Below are 23096 nucleotides of genomic sequence, written 5' to 3'. Positions count from 1 at the left end.
CCCCCCCCCTCCCTCTCCGCCTGCTCGATTGTTCGTCTCTCTGTCGACTCCGGCTCTGTACGCTCCTTCATCTGGCTGTCATACAGCCGTTCATTCATTCTGTTTTACCGATACCTACCTAGCTAGGTAGCCTAAAGTTATATACCATTCATTCTGTGTCTGTCTTGCACGTCCACTCTCTCGTCGTCATTGAGAGCCGTTCCCTGGAGATTTGGAAAGAAGCGTCAATTAGCAATTTGAAAAGAGAAGAGGAATAGAAAGAGAAAGAGAAAGAGAAACAAAAGAGAGATAAAAAGGAAGGAGAAATGTTTTCGCGTTCTCTACTCGGCCTGCTGGCCCTCGTCGGGTCGGTGGCCGCTCAAACCTATACCAACTGTGACCCCCTCAACAAGACGTGTCCCGCGGATCCCGCGCTGGGCACGGAGCATACCTGGCAATTCAACACCACGCTTGACGACAAGATCTGGAACGTGACCAACGGCGAAATCACCACTGCCAGCAACGGCACCATGTTCCAGATCAAGGAGAAGCTGCAGTCGCCCACCATCGAGTCTACCTTCTATATCTTCTTCGGCATCGTCGAGTCGCATGTCCAGATGGCCAGTGGCGCCGGCGTCGTGAGCAGTGTCGTCCTCGAGTCTGACGACCTGGATGAGATCGATTGGGAGTGGGTCGGCTACAACACCAGCGGCGTGCAGTCCAACTACTACGGCAAGGGCAACACCACCTCCTACGACCGCGCCGGTTACCACTACGTCCCCAACGCCGCCACCGAGTTCCACAACTACACCACCCACTGGACCCATGAGAAGCTCGAGTGGTGGATCGATGGCGAGTTGGTCCGCACCCTGCTCTACGAAGATGCCGTCGACGGCAGGAACTATCCCCAGACTCCCTCCACCGTGCGCTACGGAATCTGGCCCGGCGGTGATCCCAGCGAGTCTACCGGCACAATCGAATGGGCCGGCGGCGAGATCAACTACACCGCAGGCCCCTACACCATGATCGTCGAAAAGGTCCGCGTCCACGACTTCCACACCGGCAAGTCCTACGAGTACACCAACCACTCGGGTGACTGGCAAAGCATCAAAGTCGTCAGGTAGGGGGGGTTTTTTTTTCTTGCCTTTTTTTTTTCCAATTCGCATGATCGTTACTAACTCTTTGCATAGTGGTAATTCCACTGCCGAGGTTGAGCTGACCAAGGCCCCTGCAAAGACCCTGGCCGAGAAGTGGGCGGATCTGTCCACCGGCGCCAAAATCGGTATCTACTGCGGCGCCGCTGCCTTCGTCGTCGGTTCCGCCGGCGCCTTTGTCCTGTTCTTTCTCAACCAGCGCAAGAAGGGTCGTCTCGAACACGCCCTCGAGGATACCAAGTTCTCCGCCGAGCGTACGGAAATGCAAAACTTCCAGACCGACTGGCGACAAAGCGAATGGAAGAACAACGGTTACCGTCCCGTACAGTAACTGGTCCAATCTCAAAGGAAAGAAAAAAACACAACCCATTTGGGGAGGTTTTTTTTTTCTTTTTTTTTTCACTCACTTCCCTTCCCTCGTGAACCAAAAAGCATGCTCTCGCGCCGTCTCGCGACGTTTGGTCCGCTCTGGCGTCCTTTCGCTGTAGACTTAAGAGAGTCAACCTTGCGCCCGATCGGCTGGCCCGTCCGGAACCCAAGGCTTTTCCTAGCCTCGTTTATATACACCTAACCTTCTCCTCCCGGTTCTTATTTACTTCTTCCCCGGGTCTTTGGCGTCCGACGGCGCTCGGTGGGCTTGACTAACGACGATTCCTGCGAACACACCGTTGCTTTTCTGAAGCATACCTCTTTCTAGATATCCCTCGCTCCCTTTTGAGTCCTGCTGTGGCAAATCGCATTCTTTGCCGTGCCTTTATTTCTCTCTCTCTCTCTCTCTCCCTCGTCTTCCTTCTTTTTTGGTTAGACCTCTGGGCAATCTTATCGTGCTGCCTTCTCCATCAAATCATGTATATACCATTTCTCTCTTCTGGCGAGCCATTTGCCGCTCCAGTATCTTGATTTTCTTCTTCTTCTTGAATTCTTTTATCCAGACCGATTTTCCGAGCCTCTCGTTCTGTCCGGGGCCTACCGTGTCTTGGAACGATTTTTCTTGTTCGCTTTTTGGGCGCTCTATGACCGAATACACGATCTTTTCCAATCTGCCAGCCTTTTTGGCTTCCTCTTTTATTTTTGAGAGAGAATCCGTGTCAGTTGAGCATTCAACCTGACCGAATACCCTCAGCGTAGCGAGTGGATTCGCTAGTAGATCAGATCAAGATATCAAGATATCAAGATATCCGTCAGAGCCATCAGGGGGGTGTGACATGGTGAGGTCTCCCCCTGTGAGCGTGCCAGAAGCGGACAACGTGTAACCGCCAAGTCACATCCCTCCCAGTGCCTGAGTCACCATTGGATCAGCCTTCGCATCCTTCGCATCCTTCCGGCGATCATTTTACACTAACAGATTCAACTAGTTATCTCTCTCTCTCTCTCTCTCTCTACCTGTGAGGTCGCATCCTGCCCCTCCGTCCGTGGTGTCCGCCCTCGGTGATACCAGCAGCAAGCAACATTTGCCCGAGGCGATAGAGAATGCGTATCGCCGTATCGCCGTATTCGTCGTATCACCGTATACTTCGTATTGGCAATGGTCTCTTCTCTTTTCTTTTCTTTTCTTTTTTACCTGATCGGCAAGAGTGACCTTAAACTAACTGGGAATAAAGCCATCCTTAGGTATGTACCTAAAACTAACTATCACACGCCCTCGTGTGGTTCTGAGATAATGAACTGGAGTTGCGCAGGTTGCGACGGGTAGGACATAGTCTCTCTGGGGCCTTCCAGGGACGGAGTACATACACAAGACAGTGAACACACACAAGGCACCCGTGTCGACGATGATGTGTAACCGTTATGACCGTTCTGGCCCGTTCTGGCCGTTTTGGGGATGGATTGTTGTGTCTACCTACTATGTTAGTATGCAACTACTACATAGGTGAATTGTCTGGATCCGGCGATCGACAACGTCATTGGCATGCGGATTCCAATGGTCCAGCCACGACTACTGAACCTTATGGCGCGAACTGGATCCTCAAAAATGAGGGGGGGGCAGATACTCGGATCTAGATCCGTGGTTGGGAGTCTTCATTTTGTTTGTCTCTTCGTATTAGTGAGGATCGATCGATTCCTTCTGAGCTCCTGCGGTCCTGCATAGCTCCCTGCAACTAGCGATCCTTCGCTGTGTGCTACACTGTGGTATTTAACATCCCTCCCTGTCTGCCAGCCCTTCCATTTTCAAGTTGTGGTATATGGTTGTCAAAGGTGATTCCCCTATCATTGACAATTTGAAGGGGAAAGAAAAAAGAGAGAGAGAGAATGTCAGCCAAAAAGGGTGAACCCGTTGGCTCCGAAGAGGATGGGATCGTCCCAGCCAGCTCATCTCAGGATGGCACGGCAGTGGAATCGCCCATCCGCGAGGGAGGAGAGGAGAACTACTATGGCCGTGACGACTTCACTGGGTTCGAGCCCATTGGGGAACGTGACCGCGAGGAGCTCTCTCGCTTGGCCTCCAACTACTCGGTTCGCGCGAATCGTCCCAGCGTCAGTCGGGCCAACACCCTCGATGCCATCCAGGAGGATGATCCCGCCCTTGACCCCAACAGCGGCAAGTTCGAGCCGTACAAATGGGCGCGGATGACAATCAAGCGGCTCGACGACGAGGGCATCACCCGCGAGCGCGCTGGCTTGGTCTTCAGCAACCTCAATGTCTCGGGAACGGGTTCCGCGCTGCAGCTCCAGGAGACGGTTGGATCTGTCCTGCTGGCACCCTTCAAGCTCGGCAGCTATCTCAACCTGGCCCGCTCGGCCCCGAAACGACAGATCCTGCGCAACTTCGATGGCGCCCTCAAGAGCGGCGAGATGCTCATGGTGCTCGGCAGACCGGGCAGTGGATGCTCGACCTTCCTCAAAACGCTGTGTGGGGAGTTGCATGGATTGAACCTGCGTCAGGACTCGGTCATCCACTACAACGGTATTCCCATGGAGACCATGCATAAGGAGTTCAAGGGTGAATGCGTCTACAACCAGGAGGTCGACAAGCATTTCCCCCACCTGACCGTCGGCCAGACCCTGGAGTTTGCTGCCTCGGCCAGAACTCCCTCGAACCGTGTGTCTGGCGTGAGCCGCGAGGAGTATGTCACGCATATGACACAGGTCATGATGGCGGTGCTGGGTCTGACCCACACTTATAACACCAAAGGTACGATGACCAGCGGCCATACTGGAGCTATGTTCTTGTTAGTTAACACAAAAACTAGTGGGAAATGACTACATCAGAGGTGTCTCGGGTGGTGAGAGGAAGCGAGTCAGGTATGTCTTCCGAATAATCTTTTGCTTACGCTTCAAAATGGATCGATCTAATTCTGTCTCTTTTTAGTATCGCAGAGATGGCGCGTACGATACCCCTTCCCCCTTGGTGAACTACCATACTCATACATTTCTTTTTTGTCTTATAATAGTTTCTCGAGCCCCCATCGCTGCCTGGGATAATAGCACGCGTGGTCTCGATTCGGCCAGCGCCCTCCAGTTCGTCAAGGCGCTCCGTATTTCCGCTAACCTGGGAGGCAGCTGCCACGCGGTCGCCATCTACCAAGCCTCTCAGGCCATCTATGATGTTTTTGACAAGGTCGTGGTTCTCTATGAAGGCCGTGAGATCTATTTCGGCCCGTGCAAACAGGCCGAACAGTACTTTGTCAACATGGGCTGGTACAATCCGCCGCGTCAGACCACGGGCGATTTTCTCACCTCCGTCACGAACCCTCAGGAGCGGAAACCTCGTGAGGGGATGGAGAATCGTGTTCCTAGGACCCCCGACGAGTTCGAACGGTACTGGAAGAACAGCCCCGAGTACACGGCTCTCCAGAAGGAAATTGCGCAATACAACGCCGATTACCCCATGGGCGGACACGCCCACAAGGAATTAGAGGAAGTCAAGCATGTCCAACAGGCCAAGCATGTGCGGCCCAAAAGTTCCTACATTATTTCCGTGCCTATGCAGCTCCGATTATGTACAAAGCGTGCTTACCAGCGGTAAATTATGCCTTCACCACCTCACGACCCTGACTGACCCACGATGATAGGATTTGGAATGATAAGGCTTCAACATTGACTCTGCTCGTTGGCCGGGTCGTCATGTCTCTGATTATTGGATCTATTTACTTTGGGTATGATGGCCACACAAGCATTCGAGGATTGGGCTTCGCTGACGCATCCGATTTCAAAGTACTCCCGTTGCCACGGCCGGGTTTTACGCCAGAGGAGCTACGCTATTCTTTGCCGTGCTGTACGTGGTTCCCTTCCCTTATTCCTTGGCTTCAAGGATACATGCTGACTTGATTCAGATTGAACGCTCTCATCAGTATCACGGAGATCAACTCCCTGTATGACCAACGCCCGATCATCGAGAAACAGGCTTCGTACGCCTTCGTCCATCCATTCACCGAGGCTCTGGGCGGAATTGTGGCAGACATTCCAATTAAATTCATATCGGCGGTCATATTCAATGTGATCATTTATTTCTTGGCCGGCCTTCGCTACGAACCATCGCAGTTCTTCATCTTCTTCCTCTTCTCCTTCCTCGGAACGCTTGCCATGTCCTCCATCTTCCGCACGCTGGCTGCCATGACCAAAACCCTCGCACAGGCCATGGCTTTGGCGGGAATCATGGTTCTTGCCATCGTCATATACACGGGTTTCGTCGTTCCCGTGCCGCAGATGCATCCTTGGTTCAGCTGGATCCGATACATCAATCCAATCTTCTACTGCTTCGAAAGTCTCATCGCCAACGAATTCCATGGCCGCTCCTTTGAATGCTCCGAGTTCGTCCCCGCGTACCCTAGCCTGACGGGAGATGCGTTCATTTGCTCGGTTCGGGGCGCTGTTGCTGGCGAGCGGACCGTCTCGGGTGATGCCTTCATCCAGTCCAACTATGAGTACACGTACGCGCACGAATGGCGGAACCTGGGCATCGTGATTGCATTCTGGATCTTCTTCCTCCTCACCTATCTCCTAGCCTCCGAGTTCAACTCCGCCACCACCTCCACCGCCGAGTTTCTGGTCTTCCGCCGCGGTCATGTTCCGTCGTACATGAAGGAAGTAGACCGAGGAGATGGAGCGAGCAACGCTCGCACGCTGGAAGCACCCGAGTCGAACGGCGCCGCCGAGAAACGGGAGGAGGCCGGCCAAGACAACGGAGTCAGCGCCATCCCCAAACAACACGACGTCTTTACTTGGCAAAAGGTGTGTTACGACATTCCGGTTAAAGGTGGCCAGCGCCGGCTGCTCGACGAGGTCTCGGGTTGGGTGAAGCCCGGCACGCTGACCGCCCTGATGGGCGTGTCGGGGGCTGGTAAGACCACGCTTTTGGATGTCCTCGCCCAGCGGGTGTCGATTGGCGTGGTCACGGGGGACATGTTTGTCAACGGCCGGCCTCTGGATGCAAGCTTCCAACGAAATACGGGGTACGTCCAGCAGCAAGACCTTCACCTTGCGACTTCTACGGTGCGGGAGGCACTGCGCTTCAGTGCTATTCTTCGGCAGCCAAAGTCCGTCCCGCAAAAGGAGAAATACGAATATGTTGAAGAAGTCATCAAGATGTTGAACATGGAGGATTTCGCGGAAGCCGTCGTGGGCACCCCTGGCGAAGGGCTGAATGTCGAGCAACGCAAACTGCTCACCATTGGGGTAGAGCTGGCTGCGAAGCCGGCTCTCTTGCTCTTCCTTGATGAACCGACCAGTGGTCTTGATTCCCAGAGCTCCTGGTCGATCTGTGCATTCCTGCGCAAGCTGGCCGACAATGGACAAGCCGTTCTCTCCACCATCCATCAACCTAGCGCTATCTTGTTCCAGCAGTTCGATCGACTCTTGTTCCTGGCCAAGGGCGGCAAGACTGTCTACTTTGGCGAAATTGGCGAGCAGTCCCGCACGTTGCTAGATTACTTTGAGCAGAACGGAGCGCGCAAATGCGAAGATTCCGAAAACGTAAGCTTGCTTCTAAAAACATGGGTAAACTGAGCCAATGCTGATCTTTCTAGCCCGCTGAATACATGCTTGAGATTGTGGGCGCAGGCCCAGGAGGCAAATCGACACAGGACTGGCCGGTGGTATGGCGCAACAGCCCCGAAGCGCAGGGGGTGCAGACCGAGCTCCAGCAGATCCACGAGCAGAGGAAAGCAGCCGCATTGTCTCAGGGTCACGACGGCACCGGAGCGCACGGAGAGTACGCCATGCCGTTCCTTGACCAGCTGTGGTGGGTGACGCATCGTGTCTTCCAGCAGTACTGGCGAGAGCCGGCGTATATTGGAGCCAAATTCATGCTGGGCATTGCTTCGGCGCTCTTCATTGGGTTTTCTTTCTTCAAGCCGAAAAACTCGGAGCAGGGGCTTCAGGATGTGCTGTTTAGTACCTTTATGTTGACCTCTATTTTTTCCACTCTGGTTCAACAGTGAGTTTTTTTTTTTTTTTCTTTCTTCCTGGGATTAACTCTTCAGAGGATTAACCAGTCCATAGGATCATGCCCAAGTTTGTGACCCAGCGGTCTCTATACGAAGTGCGCGAGCGGCCGTCCAAGGCGTACTCGTGGGCCGCCTTTCTGATAGCCAACATTGTGGTCGAGATCCCGTACCAGATCATGCTGGGGCTAGTGGTGTGGGCCAGCTACTACTATCCGGTGTACGGGGCAGACCAGAGCTCGGAGCGACAGGGCCTGGTCCTGCTGTTCATCATGCAGTTCTTTGTGTTTGCGTCGACGTTTGCGGAGCTGGTGATTGCCTCGCTGCCGGACGCCGAGACGGGCGGCACCATCGCCACGCTCGCCTTCTCGCTGGTGCTGACCTTCAACGGCGTCATGCAGCCCCCGTCGGCGCTGCCGGGGTTCTGGATCTTCATGTACCGCGTCTCACCACTCACGTACCTCATCTCCGGGATCGTCAGCACGGGTCTCCACGGCCGTTCTGTCCGGTGCGCCCAGGCCGAGCTCAGCATCTTCAACCCACCTGGGGGATCCACGTGCGGCGACTATCTACAGCAGTATCTGGCCGTCGCTCCGGGACAGCTGTATAACCCTTCTGCGACGCAGAACTGCGAGTACTGTTCTCTATCGAGTGCCGACCTCTACCTCGCCGGCAACAATATTTGTAAGTTCTCCTCTTTTTTTTTTCAACTCTTATCTGCATGCTTTCAACTCTAGACCCTCTCCTCTGACTGAACACTCCGTATAGATTACTCCCAACGGTGGCGCAACTGGGGCATCGGCTTCGCGTACATTGGCTTCAACATCTTTGGCGCCGTGCTCCTGTACTACATGTTCCGCGTGCGTCACTACAACCCCACCTCTATCGTGCGGGGATTGTGTAATTGCGGCCGTCTGGTTGGGAGACTGTTCAAGCGGCGATCGGGACAGACGCCTCGAGGGAAGGAGTCGGACAACGGGCGGTTGTTCTAGTCCTCATTCCTACTCATCTACATTGGTAGGTACGGAGTAAGAGTAAGTCGTACGGAGGATGGACTAGTAATAGTCCTCCATACAGAAGTACAGAAGTGTACTGTACAGTCTGTACTCCTAGTACTCCGTATGTACTCCGTACTACTCCGTAGCACTGCTTCAGTAATAGTAATTAATTAATGCATTCGTATTACTTGACAGGTCATGTTGCTTAATCATGCATGGAATTAATTTAATATTATTTATAATAATTGAGACGATTAGAATAGAGTATGTAGTATGATAGTATGTAGTATGGGATATGCTATGCTAGAGTACAATGAATTATTCTCCTGCCTCAGGCATTTATTGATCCTCAGCATTTTCTGCCTCGGTTTTCTGCCTCATTTCTGCCTCAGGCTTATCGGTATGTCGGCGAGTGGAGCTCCGACCGGACCTCCGGCCCAATCGCTCCTTCCCTGTTCCGACGATGATCTGCACTTCTTAACGGGGCAATTACACATAATGCAGACGGACTAGCAACCTATGCATGTCTCACGTTCATTATTCCCATTGTTTGCTGCTCTCGACTCGTATCATGCCAGCAGGGCAGAGCCACAGCAGGGCAGAATGCAGTACGGAGGACCACAAGTCAACGCTGGAGTGGGGGGATTCCTCGTCACCACCTCGGGGCTCGGAGCAACAGAAATGCAACCAAGAAAATTGGAATGGAGGTCATATAAATACTGAACGGACGGAGCCGGGAGGGATGGAGGGAGAGGGTCGATTCCAACCATCCAGACATGTCGAAAATGGGGGAACCGTCGTATCTGCCTATTCCTGGGCCTCCTGGGCTTCCACTGCTGGGCAACATCAATGCCATCGACGCTGAAGTTCCGATCAAAAGCTTGGGGTTACTGGCTGATCAATATGGTGGGATCTCTCTTTTTTTTTACACAGTTTCCTACAGAGGGTTTTATCGGCGAGTGAGTTGACTGACGTTTCGTTTACTATCAGGCCCCATCTACCAGCTGAACCAACTCGGAAAGCCGACCATCTTCGTCAGCTCCCACGAACTGGTCGACGAATTATGTGATGAGGAACGCTTTCACAAGGCCTTGTCGGTCTCTCTGAACGAGGTTCGCAACGGGACTCATGACGGTCTGTTCACGGCCAACTGGCCGGGCGATGAGAACTGGGCCATCGCCCACCGCGTCTTGGTGCCGGCTTTTGGGCCCATTTCCATTCGGGGGATGTTTGACGGTAAGTTTCTTTCAACTCTCTCTCTCTCTCTCTCTCTCTCTCACACACACACATATATATACTCATAATGGTAGATATGTATGATCTTGCTTCTCAGCTCGCCATGAAGTGGGCGCGTCAAGGCCCCAAGGAACCAATCCAGGTGACAGAGGACTTTACCCGCCTTGCTCTAGATACCATTGCGCTGTGCGCCATGGGGACCCGCTTCAACTCCTTCTACCATGAGGACATGCATCCGTTTGTCAAGGCGATGCTGGGCCTGCTGTCGGGCTCCTTTACGCGCTCGCGTCGTCCGAACCTGTTGAACAATCTCCCCACGCGCGAGAATAACCAGTACTGGACGGATATCGCCTATCTGCGCGAATTGTCCCGGGAACTGGTCGACGATCGGAAGAACAATCCGCAGGACAAAAAAGACCTGCTGAATGCCTTGATCCTAGGCCGAGACCCGCAGACCGGCCAGGGGCTTACCGACGAGTCCATCATCGATAACATGGTCACCTTCTTGATCGCCGGCCACGAGACCACCTCCGGCATGCTCTCTTTCCTCTTCTACTACCTGCTCAAGAACCCGCACGCGTACCAAACCGCCCAGGAGGAGGTCGACAGGGTGATTGGCCGGCGCAAGATCACCGTCGAGGACCTGCCCAAGCTGCCCTACATCAATGCCGTCATGCGCGAAACCCTGCGTCTTTCCCCCACCGCCGCCGCCATCACCATTGGTCCGCATCCGGAAAAGAACAAGGAGGACCCCATCACCATCGGCAAGGGCAAGTATGTCATTAGCAAGGACCAAATCATCGTCCTTCTCCTCGGCAAGCTGCACCGCGACCCCGAGGTCTGGGGCCCGGACGCCGAGGAGTTCAAGCCCGAACGCATGCTGGATGAGAAGTTCAACAAGCTGCCCAAGAACGCCTGGAAACCATTCGGCAACGGCATGCGTGGCTGTATCGGGCGCCCCTTTGCCTGGCAGGAGGCCCAGCTGGTCATCGCCATTCTCCTACAGAACTTCACCTTCCAGATGGACAACCCGAGCTATGACTTGCGTATCAAGCAGACCCTTACCATTAAACCCAAGGATTTCCACATGAGAGCCACTCTGCGGCATGGCATGGATGCAAGCCAAATCGCCGTCGCTCTAAATACCGGCGGTTCTCAAGCCACTGCTTCCGCAAAAAAAAAGTCATCCGGCAAGTCTCACCACGGCGCTGCCCCTGGCGCGGAAGGCAAACCCATGTATATCTTTTACGGTAGCAACATGGGCACCTGCGACACGTTTGCCAGACGCTTGGCTGACGACGCCGTTGACTACGGCTTCTCCGCCCAGATTGGCCCTCTGGATTCGGCCATGCAGAATATCCCCAAAAAGGACCCTGTCATCTTCATCACCGCATCCTACGAAGGCCAACCCCCGGACAACGCCGCCCATTTCTTCGAATGGCTGAGCGGCCTCAAGGGCAACGACTTGGAGGGCGTCAACTACGCCGTGTTTGGCTGTGGTCATCGTAAGTTTTTTTTTTTTTTTTTTTTTTTTTTTTCCTTCTCTCTTTCTGAATGATTGGATCTAATTCTATAGATGATTGGCAAGCTACCTTCCACCGGATCCCCAAGGCTGTGAACCAGTTGGTCGAAGAGAATGGCGGAACACGTCTTTGCGAGATGGGACTGGCTGATGCGGCCAATTCTGACATGTTCACCGACTTTGACGGCTGGGGGGAGTCAATTCTGTGGCCGGCCATCGCTGCCAAATTCGGCCAGTCCGCTGCGTCCAAGGATGCATCCAAAACCCGGTCCGGATGGCAGGTGGACGTCAGCTCTGGGATGAGGGCGTCGCTGCTGGGTCTGCAGCTGGAGGAAGGCATCGTGCTGGAGAACCAGCTGCTGTCGCAACCGGGTGTGCCCGAGAAGCGGATGATCCGATTCAAGCTGCCGACAGATATGACCTACCAGTGCGGGGATTACCTGTCTGTGCTCCCCGTCAACCCGAACGCGGTCGTTCGCAAAGCGATCAGTCGCTTCAATCTGCCCTGGGACGCGATGATGAAGATCCAAAACACGGCGCAGAGCTCAACCGTCCCCGCCTCCATCCCCGTCGACACCCCGATCTCCGCCCTGGACCTGCTCTCGACTTATGTGGAACTGTCCCAGCCGGCCTCCAAGCGAGACCTGAACATTCTCGCCGACGCCGCGGCCACCGACCCGGACACCCAGGCGGAACTCCGTTATCTCGCCGCGAGCCCGACGCGCTTCACGGAAGAAATCGTCCGGAAACGCGTCAGTCCGCTGGATCTGCTCATGCGTTTTCCGGCCATCAGCATGCCCATCGGCGACTTCCTCTCCATGCTGCCGCCCATGCGTGTCCGGCAGTACTCCATCTCATCGTCGCCGCTGACCAACCCGTCGGAGTGCACCATTACGTTCTCTGTACTCAACGCCCCCTCTCTGGCATCCGGTGGCCACCCCGAAGAGCAACAGCCACTCTTCTTCGGTGTCGCCTCGACCTACCTATCCGACCTGAAAGTAGGCGAGCACGCGCACATCACCGTCCGGCCCTCACACACGGGGTTCAAGCCCCCGTCGGACCTGCAGACACCGATGATCATGGCCTGCGCGGGGAGCGGGATCGCGCCCTTTCGCGGCTTCATCATGGACCGGGTCGAAAAGATCCGCGCCAGACAGACGACGGCGGCGGCGGCGACAACGACCGCCGGGGGTGATGATGCTCGACCGGCCAAAGCGATTCTCTATGCAGGCTGCCGCACGCAGGGCAAAGACGACATCCACGCCTCGGAGCTGCGCGAATGGGAAGAGACCCTTGGCGCGGTCGAGGTGCGCTGGGCATACTCGCGGCCGACGGACGGGGGTGCACCACGCCACGTACAGGACCGGATGCGCGAGGACCACGCCGAGCTGGTCGCGCTGTTTGACGCCGGGGCGCGCATCTACGTGTGCGGCAACACGGGGGTGGGCAACGGGGTGCGCGAGGTGTGCAAGGAGATGTTCCTGGTGGAGCGGAGACGGCGGATAGCCACCGCTGCTGCTACGGGTGACGAGGGGATCCTGACCGAGTTTGATGATACGAACCTTGATGAGGAAGAAGCCGCGAGGAAGTTTTTCGAGAGGATCCAGGCTAAGGAGCGGTATGCCACGGATGTTTTTACTTAAGAAATTTCATAGTATATAATAATATCATATAATTGACCTAAAACACCAGTACCAACCAACAAATGAACAACAGCAACGAAGTATGAATTTAGAAAGCACAGCCAGACGGGGCAAGATCCATGACCGAGCCCGAAGGACGGATCGGGGTAGGGAGCGGTCCATCAGGATGAACAAAGGGAGGAGGACCATTCGGAGGACCATTAGAAGAAGAAAAAGGGACGGTAGGCGTCGCAGCGGGGAGAGCGATGATCTTGCTAAGGAAGGAGTCGAGCATCTCGTCGGAGGAGGAGGAGGTATCGCGCCTGTTGAAGAGGGAGGGCAGTTTGCTAGCCAGCATGGCGGCAGCTTGGGAGACGAGCGGTTCGAGGTCCTCGCCTAGTTCGACTGCTAGGGTTGCTGCTTCGGACATGGTGGGCGAGGAGGCGTCGAGGCTTGAAGAAGAAGAAGAAGAGGAGGAGGAGGAGGAAGAGAGAGAGGAGAGAGAGGAGAGAGAGGAGAGGGGGGAGGTGTCTCGTGCGTGGAGGGGGATGGAGAGGGCGGTCCCCAGGGCCATGGAGATGATGAAGAACTTCATTGTCGTCTGGTGATTTGAGTATGTTTGTGTTGAGTATGTTTGTGTTGATTCTCTGTAATGTAGTAGAGTTGACTTTATAGCCAGAGATGAGGGATTTAATGTTCTCGTTCTTGGAAAGTCAAGCGTATCGGGGAATAGATGGAAGGAACCCTTCTCAATGATGGTTCCTGGATTTGATATCGGGATAGCCCAATCCGGCGATTTGCCCCAGATCTTCATGCTGGACCCCCGTCTTGATCTACCCAGTGAGACCGATGTGAAACTCGGGAGTGTCCCTTTTCTTGTAGGATCGGCAGAACCCCGTCGGATCTCAATTTTGAGAGAGAACGTGCTCCGGATCTTATCTCGGTCTCTCGGCCTTCTCAGGTCTATGGATCGCCGGATTGGGAAATAAAATAAACTTAGTAAGCCATGTACTGTCTGTCATCTGATATCTAACACTGACTTACCTAGGTAATCAGTTGATAACTGGATTATGTATCTAGTCTTGTAACCGGACTCTGAAACACTGCCGAGGCATCAGGGATCCCCTATCCCGGATACTCGGAAGATGTCGTCAGTATGGAGTTTCGAGGCCTCGATCGTCGTGTCTGCCTTGGCTCATAGAGGCTGTTCAGCCAGGTCGATGGTGTTGAGGTGCTTGCCGGCCGAATTGAACAAGACATGAGCTCTTGTTTCAAGGGCAGAAGCTGAGTTAAGGTCGAGTTTCATTTGGAAGAAAAAGAGGAGAGAGAAAAGAATGTGCGATAGGAGGAGATTATCACGGGACGACTCTCGTGACTGTCGGGCCTGTCCCCAACGGGCAGTCGAGTGATAAACTATCTGACCAATCAAATAGATCAGATAAATGGGATCATGTGGATTCCCAAGCCCTGCCTAGCTACTCCGTAGATCGATACGGAGTACCTATGCTAAGTTATGGAAGCCCATATGGCATACTTACTCCAAGTCCTTATGGATGGGACAGTTTCTACGAATAAAAAGAACTCGATGAATTCTCGATGAATTCTCGATGAATTCTCTCTTCAAAATGTTTTGTGCATCTAATCTACTACTACATACATACAAGTAATGTAAAATGAATGGATGTAAAAAGAAAAAGCAAAAAGAAGTGCCCCCGGGGAGGATCGAACTCCCGGCCTTAGGATATCAATGGAGTTGCTGCTCCAATGTCATATCAGTGATATGAGACCTACGTGATAACCAACTACACCACAGAGGCATCTGCGAAACAGCGCTGGGATTTAGAAAATATAAGCCAGATTGACAAGATCTCCAAGAGAATAAATAGTATGTCAGAAATTCCGAATAGCAAAGAAACACAGCCACTGATATTTCCTTTAATGATGGAAATTTTCCATTGTCTTAGATCTGCTCTTAATAATGAAAATAGTCATGTAAATGAGGAATTATCCCACGTACGTTGGTTAAATCTCGGACAAGACTTAACAGGGGCGATTTATATATATAACGCAGACCTGTCATGAGTCGGATGACTATATCTGACCGAATAGGTGTCCAGCACGTCCCACAGTTGAAGACCATTCGACAAAATGTGAGCCCATTCTTGATTATTCCGCAACCAACCCTCTCATTCTGCGTAAATCCGGTTTTCCAGGGTCATTACTGTACAATAAATGTCAGCCGAGAAGTCCATGACAAACCCTAAGATCGGGGGAGGTGCCTTGCTCCTGTAGTCCATCCAATTCCAAAAGAATTGACCTATCTGGGCGTAAGTGGCGTGCGCCAGAGCTAGAGAGTGCTGTCAAGGGTCGCAGACGCGTCTTCGCAGGGTTCTACCTAGAACTCATCTTCTTAGACCCTATGTTTCTATTTCTTTGATGCCCTTACCTGCAAAACGGCTGAGCCGAGCGAGACGCTGACATTGTAGTTCCATACACTGGACAAGTGCTGGATTATAAAGAATAAAAGGGATTTTGTGTCTTCCGTGGATAGGAGATGCATCTCTCTGCAAACACTATATCGAATATCAGTGGATTATTCAACTTTTTGTTAGGATACTCACTGGTGCACTTCCTTGGTTGCCTTTTACCTCGGTAGCCAGTTCACACCTCTTCCGAAGCAACATGGCGATGAACCTGGTGAGGGTGATGAATATATCCAGATAGAGGGAGAGAAGAGTGGATAAATGAACGGGTGACTCACCAGAGAATAGGAGAGGTTAGACATATCCAACGTAAATGTGTATATATGGAAAGAATTGGCCTCATAATAGAATAGCAGGAAATTCTAAACCACTATTACACACTGCCGTGTTAATTCAAGGCGAGAATTTCAGACGCAGGACAACTGACATCTATAAGTCACCTTCCTAGTCTCAGGAAAATAATATCCGTTTCGCTGCCTGCATCAGTGTTGTACCCACTAGAAGAATAGCACCAGCGTCTAGATATTTCACGTACAACTGAGTAATCAGGGAGACTCACCTAGGACACATCAACACCATCCACCAGTAGTAGCGTCGAATCCGATATCGAGCACGCGAAGAGATTCGCGTCATTCGAAAGCATCCAGAGTCACCATGCAGCGTTCATCCTCTCTTGCTTTGAAGTATTCATCAAAACGACACAGCTCTAAAAGACTTATACTCGTATTAGAACAATAAAAAGCGATAGATATACTCAAATAGGTCACCGTGGCTCAAGCTGGTAGCAGGCCATCTGCCGGGAGGTAGAAGGAATAACTCCGGGAAAAGAAAGACTATACAGAAGGTTATATATGTGTACGGAAGGAAAAAAAAAGAGAAATAACTTAGCGAGAGATCAATCGAAGTATATATATGAAAGAAGTATTGAAGATAGTATCCATCTTATATATAATGAACAGAGTACTTAATAGATAGGCAGTGAATAAACGTATACCTGATATACTGAGGCAAATTAGAATACAATCTGTACTGTAGATGCAGGTATCCTGGATCATTCCAAATATTTATTTACATTACCTAATAACTAATCTGACAGACTTGTCTCAGTGTACGGAGTATGAGTTGTCTAAACACCACAGTTAGCTGCCATGTCACAACCAGATGTCGTTTGCAGATGCAGGTGTCGGCAATCGACAGCTTCGATTTTGATCTCTTATTTTTTTTCTTGAGTCTAGACCTGTCTTTTCGTCCTGTTTTAGTCATTTGTATTTCGTAATCTATTGCTCATTTGTCTGGAATTCGTAAGAAACGTATATACACAGGGTAAGGGTATCAGAGGATCTATCTAAGACACGATGTACATCAAGGCAGCTACACCGTATCATGTAGTAGTTAGTATGAGGCAGAGGTATAAAACAAGCCCAAAACAACACACAGAGAAAGATGGGTCACGTACAGAAGAAGACGACGAACGCCAATTTTGATCTTGACTGGCCATTGAACGCTGCCACGTTCGAAGTATAATTGGCGTTGTTCAAGGTGAACTCGGTTGAATCAAAGGTAGCCCTAGAAAATCAGTATCCTGCTTACAGAGTGTATAGAGACAAGAACATACTTTGCAACAGGCCACCCCTGGTCGTAATCCAAGTACTCCCAGCCAAGATGTGCGTCCTATTTGGTCAGCCTGATCTTCCTAACAGTAGCGGAATAACCATACCTTATTCTTAAAACCAGTAGAGGTGTTCACTAGTATCCACAAGTCAGTACGAGAAGATGCAGCTTGATCACACCAGGTTTCAAAACGCACGGTAATGGAAGTAGAGGATATCAGGATATGACTGATTCCCAGCCATCACGCCGATTCCCCCGGGGGCATACGTGACGCCCCGGTTCGAGCCATATATGACCGTGCCGCCCCCCTCGGTCAGATGAACGCCATCTTTGTCGACAAACGGGCCTCGGATGCTTGTAGATCGGCCAACACGGATACTATATCTGTAGTTATCCGTTAGACGGAATAAAAAAATTAGGCAGCTCGAAGAATACTCACTCGTGTCCCGGTTCCGGGAAGTTATCACGACCAAAGTGGCAGCACTGTCCATGGCTGAACCACAGGTAATAGAACGGTGACTTGTAGCTGAGGAAGGAGCCCTCCAGTGGTCTTGATCCATGGTATGGTTTCGGCTGGTACGCCGTGTTTATTGCGTCGGGCGCCGTTGGATTCTCGACCGAAAGCAGATCCTCCGACAAGGCGACCAGGAAGATATCGTGCCAATAACTTCCAAACGTCAGGTAAGGCTTCCCTGTGCTCTGGTCTCTCATGAAGGCCGGATCGATGGCATTTGCCTCGCTGTATGGCCAGATGTCAGACAGATACCCGGAGCCGGTGTTGATGATGGCGCCGTGGTCCGTCCAGGTGCTGTTTTCGAGAGACGTGGCGGTCGCGACGCCGATGGCACTGTTTGTGATGCCGTTCGCGCTGATGGCATAGTAGCAGTAGTACGTGCCATTCTGTAAGGTCGTCATGGGCGACCATGGTCGCGTCCGATTGACCTTGTGGATGATGCTGGGGCCCGAAAATACAGTCCCAATATTAGTCCACGGCCCGGAGAGACTGGGGGCCTTGTAGATCGGGAGGTAATGGCCCCCTTTGAAAAGGTAGAAGCTGCCGTTATCCTTGATAATACTGGGGTCATGAGCATGAAGGTTTCCCTGATTTGGCGCTGGGTATATATCGGTCTTGGGGAAGACGTCGCTGCTGATCTTGACGCACTCTACCGCGGCGATCTCGCAGAGGCAGGCGAGTGCCAAGGAGAGGGGGAAAAGGAATCGCATTGTTAGCAGGTTGGATTCTTAGCCATATAGCCAGTTATTGTCAGTAGTAACTATTATCAGTCATGTGCAAAATTTCCATTTATAAGATTGACTGGGTAGGCAGTATGTTTTGAGGGCCTTTCCCCCCCCCTTCCTCCCTCTGTAGCCATGACCAGACTAGTCATGTTTTTTAGTTTTATTTTTTCTTTGCCCAAAATAATGAGCAGCAGGCTGCAGTATTTCTCACGATGCATTTGATAAGCTCCACTGTAGCAAACCCAGTCTTTCGGGGGCACAAGCACGGGGGGGGGGCGGGCGTCCAGACCCTGCCCACCACGTCTGCCTTGTTAAGGCCCGGAGGGCCATCTGCTTAGGGGGAGACACACCAATGGAATGAGCAGCTGTACCCATGCAACCATCGTGTTCTAATAGCGATTAGCACTTGGTGGAGAATTTCCCAGGGTGACACTAGTGAGATTAGTATCTCAACCGCCATGAATAAGCCTTTTAGCGCGCCCAGAGCATGGTATGAAAATAGACCACCGGCAGTCTAGCAGGGGTGTTTCACTTTCCAAGGCCCCTCGAGAAACATGTCGAACCAGTCGCTGCACCTCTTGCGTCGGAAATTTTCACCACGGAGTAATCTTGCCTCCCGAGTCCGTCGTACGGAGTATTTCGTAGTATGTAGTATGTAGTATGTAGTATGTAACTACAGAGTAGTTATGCAGTAGTACAGCAGTACAGAGTAGTGTACTACCTACGGAATACTCCGTAGGCAGTCCATTACAATTAGTTGATTGTTGATTGTTGTTCGGCCGGTCGGATCCGCGAGGTCCCTGAAAGTTTGGAAGGCTTCTACCCAGGTTCGAATGATTAGCTTCGCTGCTCATTCGGTGGATTTCGCAGCTCACCTCCACCACTCTGAATCCTATCCAGTGCCCAGCCGGCGAGGGTCTCCACTGATGCTACACAGGGACTGACCAGCGTGCGAATAGCCGACGGTCGATCTGTCAGATCCATCTGTTGTTACTCCATATAATCTGACGGTACAGAGACAGGGTACAGAGGAGAGGGAGAGTGATGGAACATGAACTTTTGATTTGTGCGATGGCTGCCTATATTCCTGCCTGGAAGTTCAGGTATCAAGGTCACATGCAGGTTGACTCAGCAGGGCCGATGTCGGCAGAGCGCAGATGAGTCATCATTCAGCTCTACTCCGTACTATAACTATCTATTAGTATATCTTCTAAAACAGAGTCTCATCTAAAATAAAAGTATCTTTTCACTTCAGTCAAAATGACAGAGTTCAATGGTTCGTGCCTATGCTCAGGTATCCAGTTTTCCCTCCAGGGGGAGCCACAGGGTGTCTTCGCCTGCTACTGTACCGACTGCTCCATGAATGCGGGGGGACCGTGCCAATTTGTAAGAAAAAGCATTACATCAGCTGTCTTCAGCATATAGTAATCCCTGTCTATGTCTAGACATCTAGATTTTCCCGTTCCCAGCTGCAGGTTCAAGACCCCCAGTCTCTCATCAAGGTGTTTGTGATCACCCAAGGCACGGACAGTGGATATCCCAAGGAGAAGCACTTTTGCGGGACATGTGGATGTACGCTGTGGACAGTCCCGAGGAAGCATGGGGGCGAGGTGATTGTCGTTCGGACGAGTCTGATTAAAGACGGGTGGGATCCTTTCTTTTAGACCTCTTTGGAATCTAATTAGCTGACTTTTGTAACTCCCAGATTGACTCGATTGCCTCCTCGTACGGAGGTATTCGTGCGGAACAAGCCAGAGTATTTCACGGGTTGTTCAGATATCAAAAGTTTTGATGGAATGTTTACCTAGTAGGGAGAAAGAGAGAGAGAAAGAGAGGAATGATTTATCACCCATTGACTGTTAAATCGTACATATATCGTGTCTCGTACATAAGGTATCAAGCTAAATATCAAGCAAAGCAAAAAAAGCAATACAAGGCTGAATCGCTCACTCGGCAAATGCAAAACTTGCAACATCTTCCCAATCGAAAACATCCAGGAAAGCATCTAATTCCCCGGGCGGCTGTTGCGAGTTGTCAGTGTCTGTAGAAAGGGTCAAGGCATCAACCAGAGTACTCACTGTGATCCCAAAGTTCATTCCTGGCAAGATGGGTTCGAAATTCTCGCCATTCATTGGAACGATCATGTCCGAGGGAGGTGGGAAATTTCCAACCTAGGATCATTAATATGGTGTTTTCATCAATGGAAAGAGAGAGAGAGAGAGAGAAACTTACGGCTTTCGGCTTGAAGTTGCACATGTCAAAAGTATCTAGGTGTGAGCAGTTGGCATGGCGGGCGTAGAGCGTTGGTGTGAATGCGAGAATCCGGTCGACCACCTCTTGCTTAAACAGGCCGGCTTGATCCTCCCAGAGCCTGGTTTTAACAAGAGCAAGAAGGGTGGACATGAAGAAGTAGTCCTTGGCCCCCTTGACGACACAAAAGGCGCGGGTCTCAAGCGCCGCAATCGCAGCCTCGACCAGCAAGACCAGATTTTCAGCAAAGCCAGGAAGAGTGCGAGTCAGAGTGGTGGCTTGAAAGAGGTTTAACATAAGCTCATTGAAAACGAATTCACATAGACATCAAGGATGTGGGGTCCTACCATTACTGTTGCTGCTCGCATAGAGAGACTGACAGATGGAACCACATGCCTGAATGGTCCAATCGCCCATGCTGCACAACGCCAATGATTTCGAACTGTCCTGGAGACGTTTATGCGAGGAGAGAATATTGGTCGCCGCGGTGAGCCGGGCCTGTTCCGAGGGCACAAAGAGCGGCACTTTGGCCGACTCGATCGCGAAGGGGGTGTGTAGGCACAAGAGGGCCTGGGACATCCTCGTTTCCGACAGGGTCTTCCATACCAACAGTTTCCGCTGTTTAAGGAGATCGCCCATTTCAGCCTGGGCCCATTTGGGAATCGCGGCCAGGTGCTTGTTGAATTCCCAATCCATGCGGAGGACCTCCTCATAGGAGCAGGCTAATCGCGGGGAATGCATGAGATGGCCCACCTTGAGCCGCAGCATAAGTGATTGGCTCATGATCGCTTGAAACGAGGAGTCGGTTATCTCGTCGAGTGGCCGAGCGGCAGGTAATTCAGTCATGCCCTCGCGGAGGTCTACGTCGTTGAGATTTGATACGGGGGCGGTGTCGTAGTCCGAGGCCTGGATCGAGGGGGGCATCCCGCGGTCCAAGGATACCTGGAGATCCAGCTCGACGATCGTGGCCCAGATGCGACGGCGCATCTCTTTGATAAAGCCGGAAATCTTGGAGTGCCGACTAGCGTCGCGATGGTAGCCCGACAGCATGGCCTGTTTGATCAACGTACCGGTCGCCAGCCACGCTTTGCTGCGCTTCATGCCCAGGGAGTTCTGGGCGATGATCAGCAGACAGTAGAGGCGGATGGCGGTGATCTCAGGTCGCTTGACCTGCGCCGCTTGAATCCACTTCTCCGCGTGGAGAATCCATTCTATCGCCACCGAGCAGCTCATGGGCGACTCGTTCTTGTAATAGAGGGTGTTCTGATCCGCCAGATTCCAGGCACATGCCATCATCAGGAGCAGCTGGACGACAAAGGCGGGCGACACTAAGTCTGGGGTATCTTTCTTCATCCAGAAATCCTCCAGCTCGCGCAGGAAGGTCGGTACATGCAGGATCCGATGCACCGACTCGACATAGGCCAGATAAAGGCTGACCAGCTCATCGACGGACTGTCGACTCGGGAGCATGGAGATGAGAGTGACGATCGGCGACTCTGGCAACGGGTCGCTGAGCCTCCGTCTGTACAGACCACGCTTGACTTTCTCTAGGTCTGGCCGTAGTCGAGCCAAATTCGGGTTAGAAAGTCTGATCTCTTCGGCGAACGATTTGATATCCGCGAACTGGTCGTCAGCTCACCCCATACCAGAAAAAAAATAGAATAAAATGGATAAAAATAAATCAATTACCTGCGACATCACATTTGCCGAAATTCCCGACCCGTTGAAACGAGTTTTGGTCTCCTTCCCTCTCATCATGATCCGAGGTACCAAATCCACGGGCTGGGTGGGCGACAAGGGCGGCGACTCATCCTCGACGATTTGCTCCGTATAGGCAGGGATCTGGATACTCGAGCGCTTCAGACGAGGCAGCGACTCGGCGACATACGGCTCTTGGTCGACGGCGGCCTTGGGGGCGCCCAAGACGGTTTCCAGAAAGCGATCGCGACGCTCCTCTTGGGGCCGTCCCAGCACGGGGGGTTGTTCCTGAGGCCGAAACGGCTGGGGCTTTAACGCCGAGTCCGGGGGCGTGGACATGGAAGTCCGATCTGTGACTCGGCCAACGGACAGGGCTGTGGAACCTTGATCGGAGAAGACAGTGGAGGTGACGGTGGTGGGCTGCTGCCACAGGAACCCATCCTCGTACGTGCACTTGGTGGGCGTCTTGCTCTTGCGGCAGCGACCGCAGGTGGGATACTCGCGGTCGCAGCGGAGCTTCCTGCTGCGGCACTGCGTGCAGGCCATGGTGCGGCGGCGTCGCTTGCGCACCCGCTGCTGCTGCTCCGGGCGGGCGTCGAACTCGGCTGCGACCATGTTCTGCGTCGAGAGCGGATTCGTCGACATAATTGCGACAGCCCAGCGTCGCCGTCGGGGGGAGGGGGGGGGGACGCTCTGGTCAGGGCTCCCTCTAGGTTTGTTTTCTCCTCTTCGCAGCGGGCAGAGCTCGGGGATTTTGTTCCTTTGGCAGGGAGCGAGCCTCGAGATTGCGGTGGGCACGTGTTCCCGGGCGTCATGCCCGGATGAGGCAAAACTCTCCGGTCGTCCGTGCGCAGGCAGAATCGACACATGCTTAGTCATCATTAGCAAATCAACGGTTGCTTATTAGCTTCTCTGTATAGG

The 23096-nt window shown here is 52.5% G+C and overlaps 8 protein-coding genes and 1 non-coding gene across 9 annotated transcripts; 4 read left to right on the top strand and 5 right to left on the bottom strand.

Moving 5' to 3' along the window:
• Nucleotides 1–305: 305 nt before the first annotated feature.
• ASPZODRAFT_62923 (hypothetical protein) lies at nucleotides 306–1464 on the top strand (the record flags this gene model as incomplete). Its single annotated transcript, XM_022729112.1, has 2 exons — nucleotides 306–1099; nucleotides 1170–1464. The coding sequence occupies 2 exons, from the start codon at nucleotides 306–308 to the stop codon at nucleotides 1462–1464; spliced, it is 1089 nt and encodes a 362-aa protein (XP_022583187.1).
• A 1919-nt stretch (nucleotides 1465–3383) lies between these two features.
• On the top strand, nucleotides 3384–8508 carry ASPZODRAFT_61558 (hypothetical protein; the record flags this gene model as incomplete). Its single annotated transcript, XM_022728994.1, has 10 exons — nucleotides 3384–4266; nucleotides 4325–4376; nucleotides 4444–4460; nucleotides 4526–5096; nucleotides 5147–5230; nucleotides 5290–5349; nucleotides 5408–7046; nucleotides 7100–7509; nucleotides 7575–8200; nucleotides 8285–8508. The coding sequence occupies 10 exons, from the start codon at nucleotides 3384–3386 to the stop codon at nucleotides 8506–8508; spliced, it is 4566 nt and encodes a 1521-aa protein (XP_022583186.1).
• A 782-nt stretch (nucleotides 8509–9290) lies between these two features.
• ASPZODRAFT_14803 (hypothetical protein) lies at nucleotides 9291–12915 on the top strand (the record flags this gene model as incomplete). Its single annotated transcript, XM_022725317.1, has 4 exons — nucleotides 9291–9420; nucleotides 9505–9750; nucleotides 9825–11255; nucleotides 11327–12915. The coding sequence occupies 4 exons, from the start codon at nucleotides 9291–9293 to the stop codon at nucleotides 12913–12915; spliced, it is 3396 nt and encodes a 1131-aa protein (XP_022583185.1).
• ASPZODRAFT_130782 (hypothetical protein) lies at nucleotides 12721–13460 on the bottom strand. Its single transcript, XM_022722590.1, has 2 exons — nucleotides 12965–13460; nucleotides 12721–12890 (listed from the first exon to the last, which is right to left on the bottom strand). Exon 1 carries the CDS (start codon nucleotides 13322–13324, stop codon nucleotides 13004–13006), a length of 321 nt encoding a protein of 106 aa, XP_022583184.1. The 5' UTR covers nucleotides 13325–13460; the 3' UTR covers nucleotides 12721–12890; nucleotides 12965–13003.
• A 1141-nt stretch (nucleotides 13461–14601) lies between these two features.
• Nucleotides 14602–14711, bottom strand: ASPZODRAFT_t56. The gene has a single exon. It is a non-coding gene; the product is annotated as a tRNA-Met (tRNA).
• Nucleotides 14712–15115: 404 nt separating this feature from the next.
• On the bottom strand, nucleotides 15116–16190 carry ASPZODRAFT_1653977 (hypothetical protein). The gene is made up of 5 exons (XM_022726710.1): nucleotides 15937–16190; nucleotides 15656–15739; nucleotides 15524–15588; nucleotides 15374–15454; nucleotides 15116–15289 (listed from the first exon to the last, which is right to left on the bottom strand). The coding sequence occupies exons 1-5, from the start codon at nucleotides 16008–16010 to the stop codon at nucleotides 15255–15257; spliced, it is 339 nt and encodes a 112-aa protein (XP_022583183.1). The 5' UTR covers nucleotides 16011–16190; the 3' UTR covers nucleotides 15116–15254.
• A 433-nt stretch (nucleotides 16191–16623) lies between these two features.
• Nucleotides 16624–18349, bottom strand: ASPZODRAFT_130780 (hypothetical protein). The gene is made up of 6 exons (XM_022722589.1): nucleotides 17428–18349; nucleotides 17185–17372; nucleotides 17095–17123; nucleotides 16993–17048; nucleotides 16834–16943; nucleotides 16624–16748 (listed from the first exon to the last, which is right to left on the bottom strand). The coding sequence occupies exons 1-6, from the start codon at nucleotides 18210–18212 to the stop codon at nucleotides 16723–16725; spliced, it is 1194 nt and encodes a 397-aa protein (XP_022583182.1). The 5' UTR covers nucleotides 18213–18349; the 3' UTR covers nucleotides 16624–16722.
• Nucleotides 18350–19487: 1138 nt separating this feature from the next.
• Nucleotides 19488–20035, top strand: ASPZODRAFT_61472 (hypothetical protein; the record flags this gene model as incomplete). Its single annotated transcript, XM_022728989.1, has 3 exons — nucleotides 19488–19613; nucleotides 19673–19872; nucleotides 19933–20035. 3 exons carry the CDS (start codon nucleotides 19488–19490, stop codon nucleotides 20033–20035), a joined length of 429 nt encoding a protein of 142 aa, XP_022583181.1.
• Nucleotides 19840–22922, bottom strand: ASPZODRAFT_93608 (hypothetical protein). The gene is made up of 5 exons (XM_022730468.1): nucleotides 22167–22922; nucleotides 20825–22100; nucleotides 20460–20755; nucleotides 20306–20398; nucleotides 19840–20248 (listed from the first exon to the last, which is right to left on the bottom strand). Exons 1-5 carry the CDS (start codon nucleotides 22818–22820, stop codon nucleotides 20174–20176), a joined length of 2394 nt encoding a protein of 797 aa, XP_022583180.1. The 5' UTR covers nucleotides 22821–22922; the 3' UTR covers nucleotides 19840–20173.
• Between the last annotated feature and the right edge of the window lie 174 nt (nucleotides 22923–23096).

Source organism: Penicilliopsis zonata (assembly GCF_001890105.1).
Source record: "Penicilliopsis zonata CBS 506.65 unplaced genomic scaffold ASPZOscaffold_4, whole genome shotgun sequence".
NCBI classification, from domain to species: Eukaryota; Fungi; Ascomycota; class Eurotiomycetes; order Eurotiales; family Aspergillaceae; genus Penicilliopsis; species Penicilliopsis zonata.
Note: the sequence above shows the minus strand (reverse complement) of the source record. Positions and strands in the feature narration are given on the sequence as shown.

What these genes read in the sequence shown, in the direction of transcription:
- ASPZODRAFT_93608 (XM_022730468.1), bottom strand. Translation starts at nt 22,820, where the DNA reads ATGTCGACGAATCCGCTCTCGACGCAGAACATGGTCGCAGCCGAGTTC. An exon ending in TGCGAGCAGCAACAGTAATG is followed by an intron (nt 20,756 to 20,824) that starts GTAGGACCCCAC and finishes ACCTCTTTCAAG; the next exon opens with CCACCACTCTGACTCGCACT. An exon ending in GAATGAACTTTGGGATCACA is followed by an intron (nt 20,249 to 20,305) that starts GTGAGTACTCTG and finishes AACTCGCAACAG; the next exon opens with CCGCCCGGGGAATTAGATGC.
- ASPZODRAFT_130782 (XM_022722590.1), bottom strand. Translation starts at nt 13,324, where the DNA reads ATGTCCGAAGCAGCAACCCTAGCAGTCGAACTAGGCGAGGACCTCGAA.
- ASPZODRAFT_130780 (XM_022722589.1), bottom strand. Translation starts at nt 18,212, where the DNA reads ATGCGATTCCTTTTCCCCCTCTCCTTGGCACTCGCCTGCCTCTGCGAG. An exon ending in TATCCTCTACTTCCATTACC is followed by an intron (nt 17,124 to 17,184) that starts GTGCGTTTTGAA and finishes TGTGGATACTAG; the next exon opens with TGAACACCTCTACTGGTTTT. An exon ending in CAGGGGTGGCCTGTTGCAAA is followed by an intron (nt 16,944 to 16,992) that starts GTATGTTCTTGT and finishes CTGATTTTCTAG; the next exon opens with GGCTACCTTTGATTCAACCG.
- ASPZODRAFT_1653977 (XM_022726710.1), bottom strand. Translation starts at nt 16,010, where the DNA reads ATGACGCGAATCTCTTCGCGTGCTCGATATCGGATTCGACGCTACTAC. An exon ending in GGTAAAAGGCAACCAAGGAA is followed by an intron (nt 15,455 to 15,523) that starts GTGCACCAGTGA and finishes GTTTGCAGAGAG; the next exon opens with ATGCATCTCCTATCCACGGA. An exon ending in CCAGTGTATGGAACTACAAT is followed by an intron (nt 15,290 to 15,373) that starts GTCAGCGTCTCG and finishes GATGAGTTCTAG; the next exon opens with GTAGAACCCTGCGAAGACGC.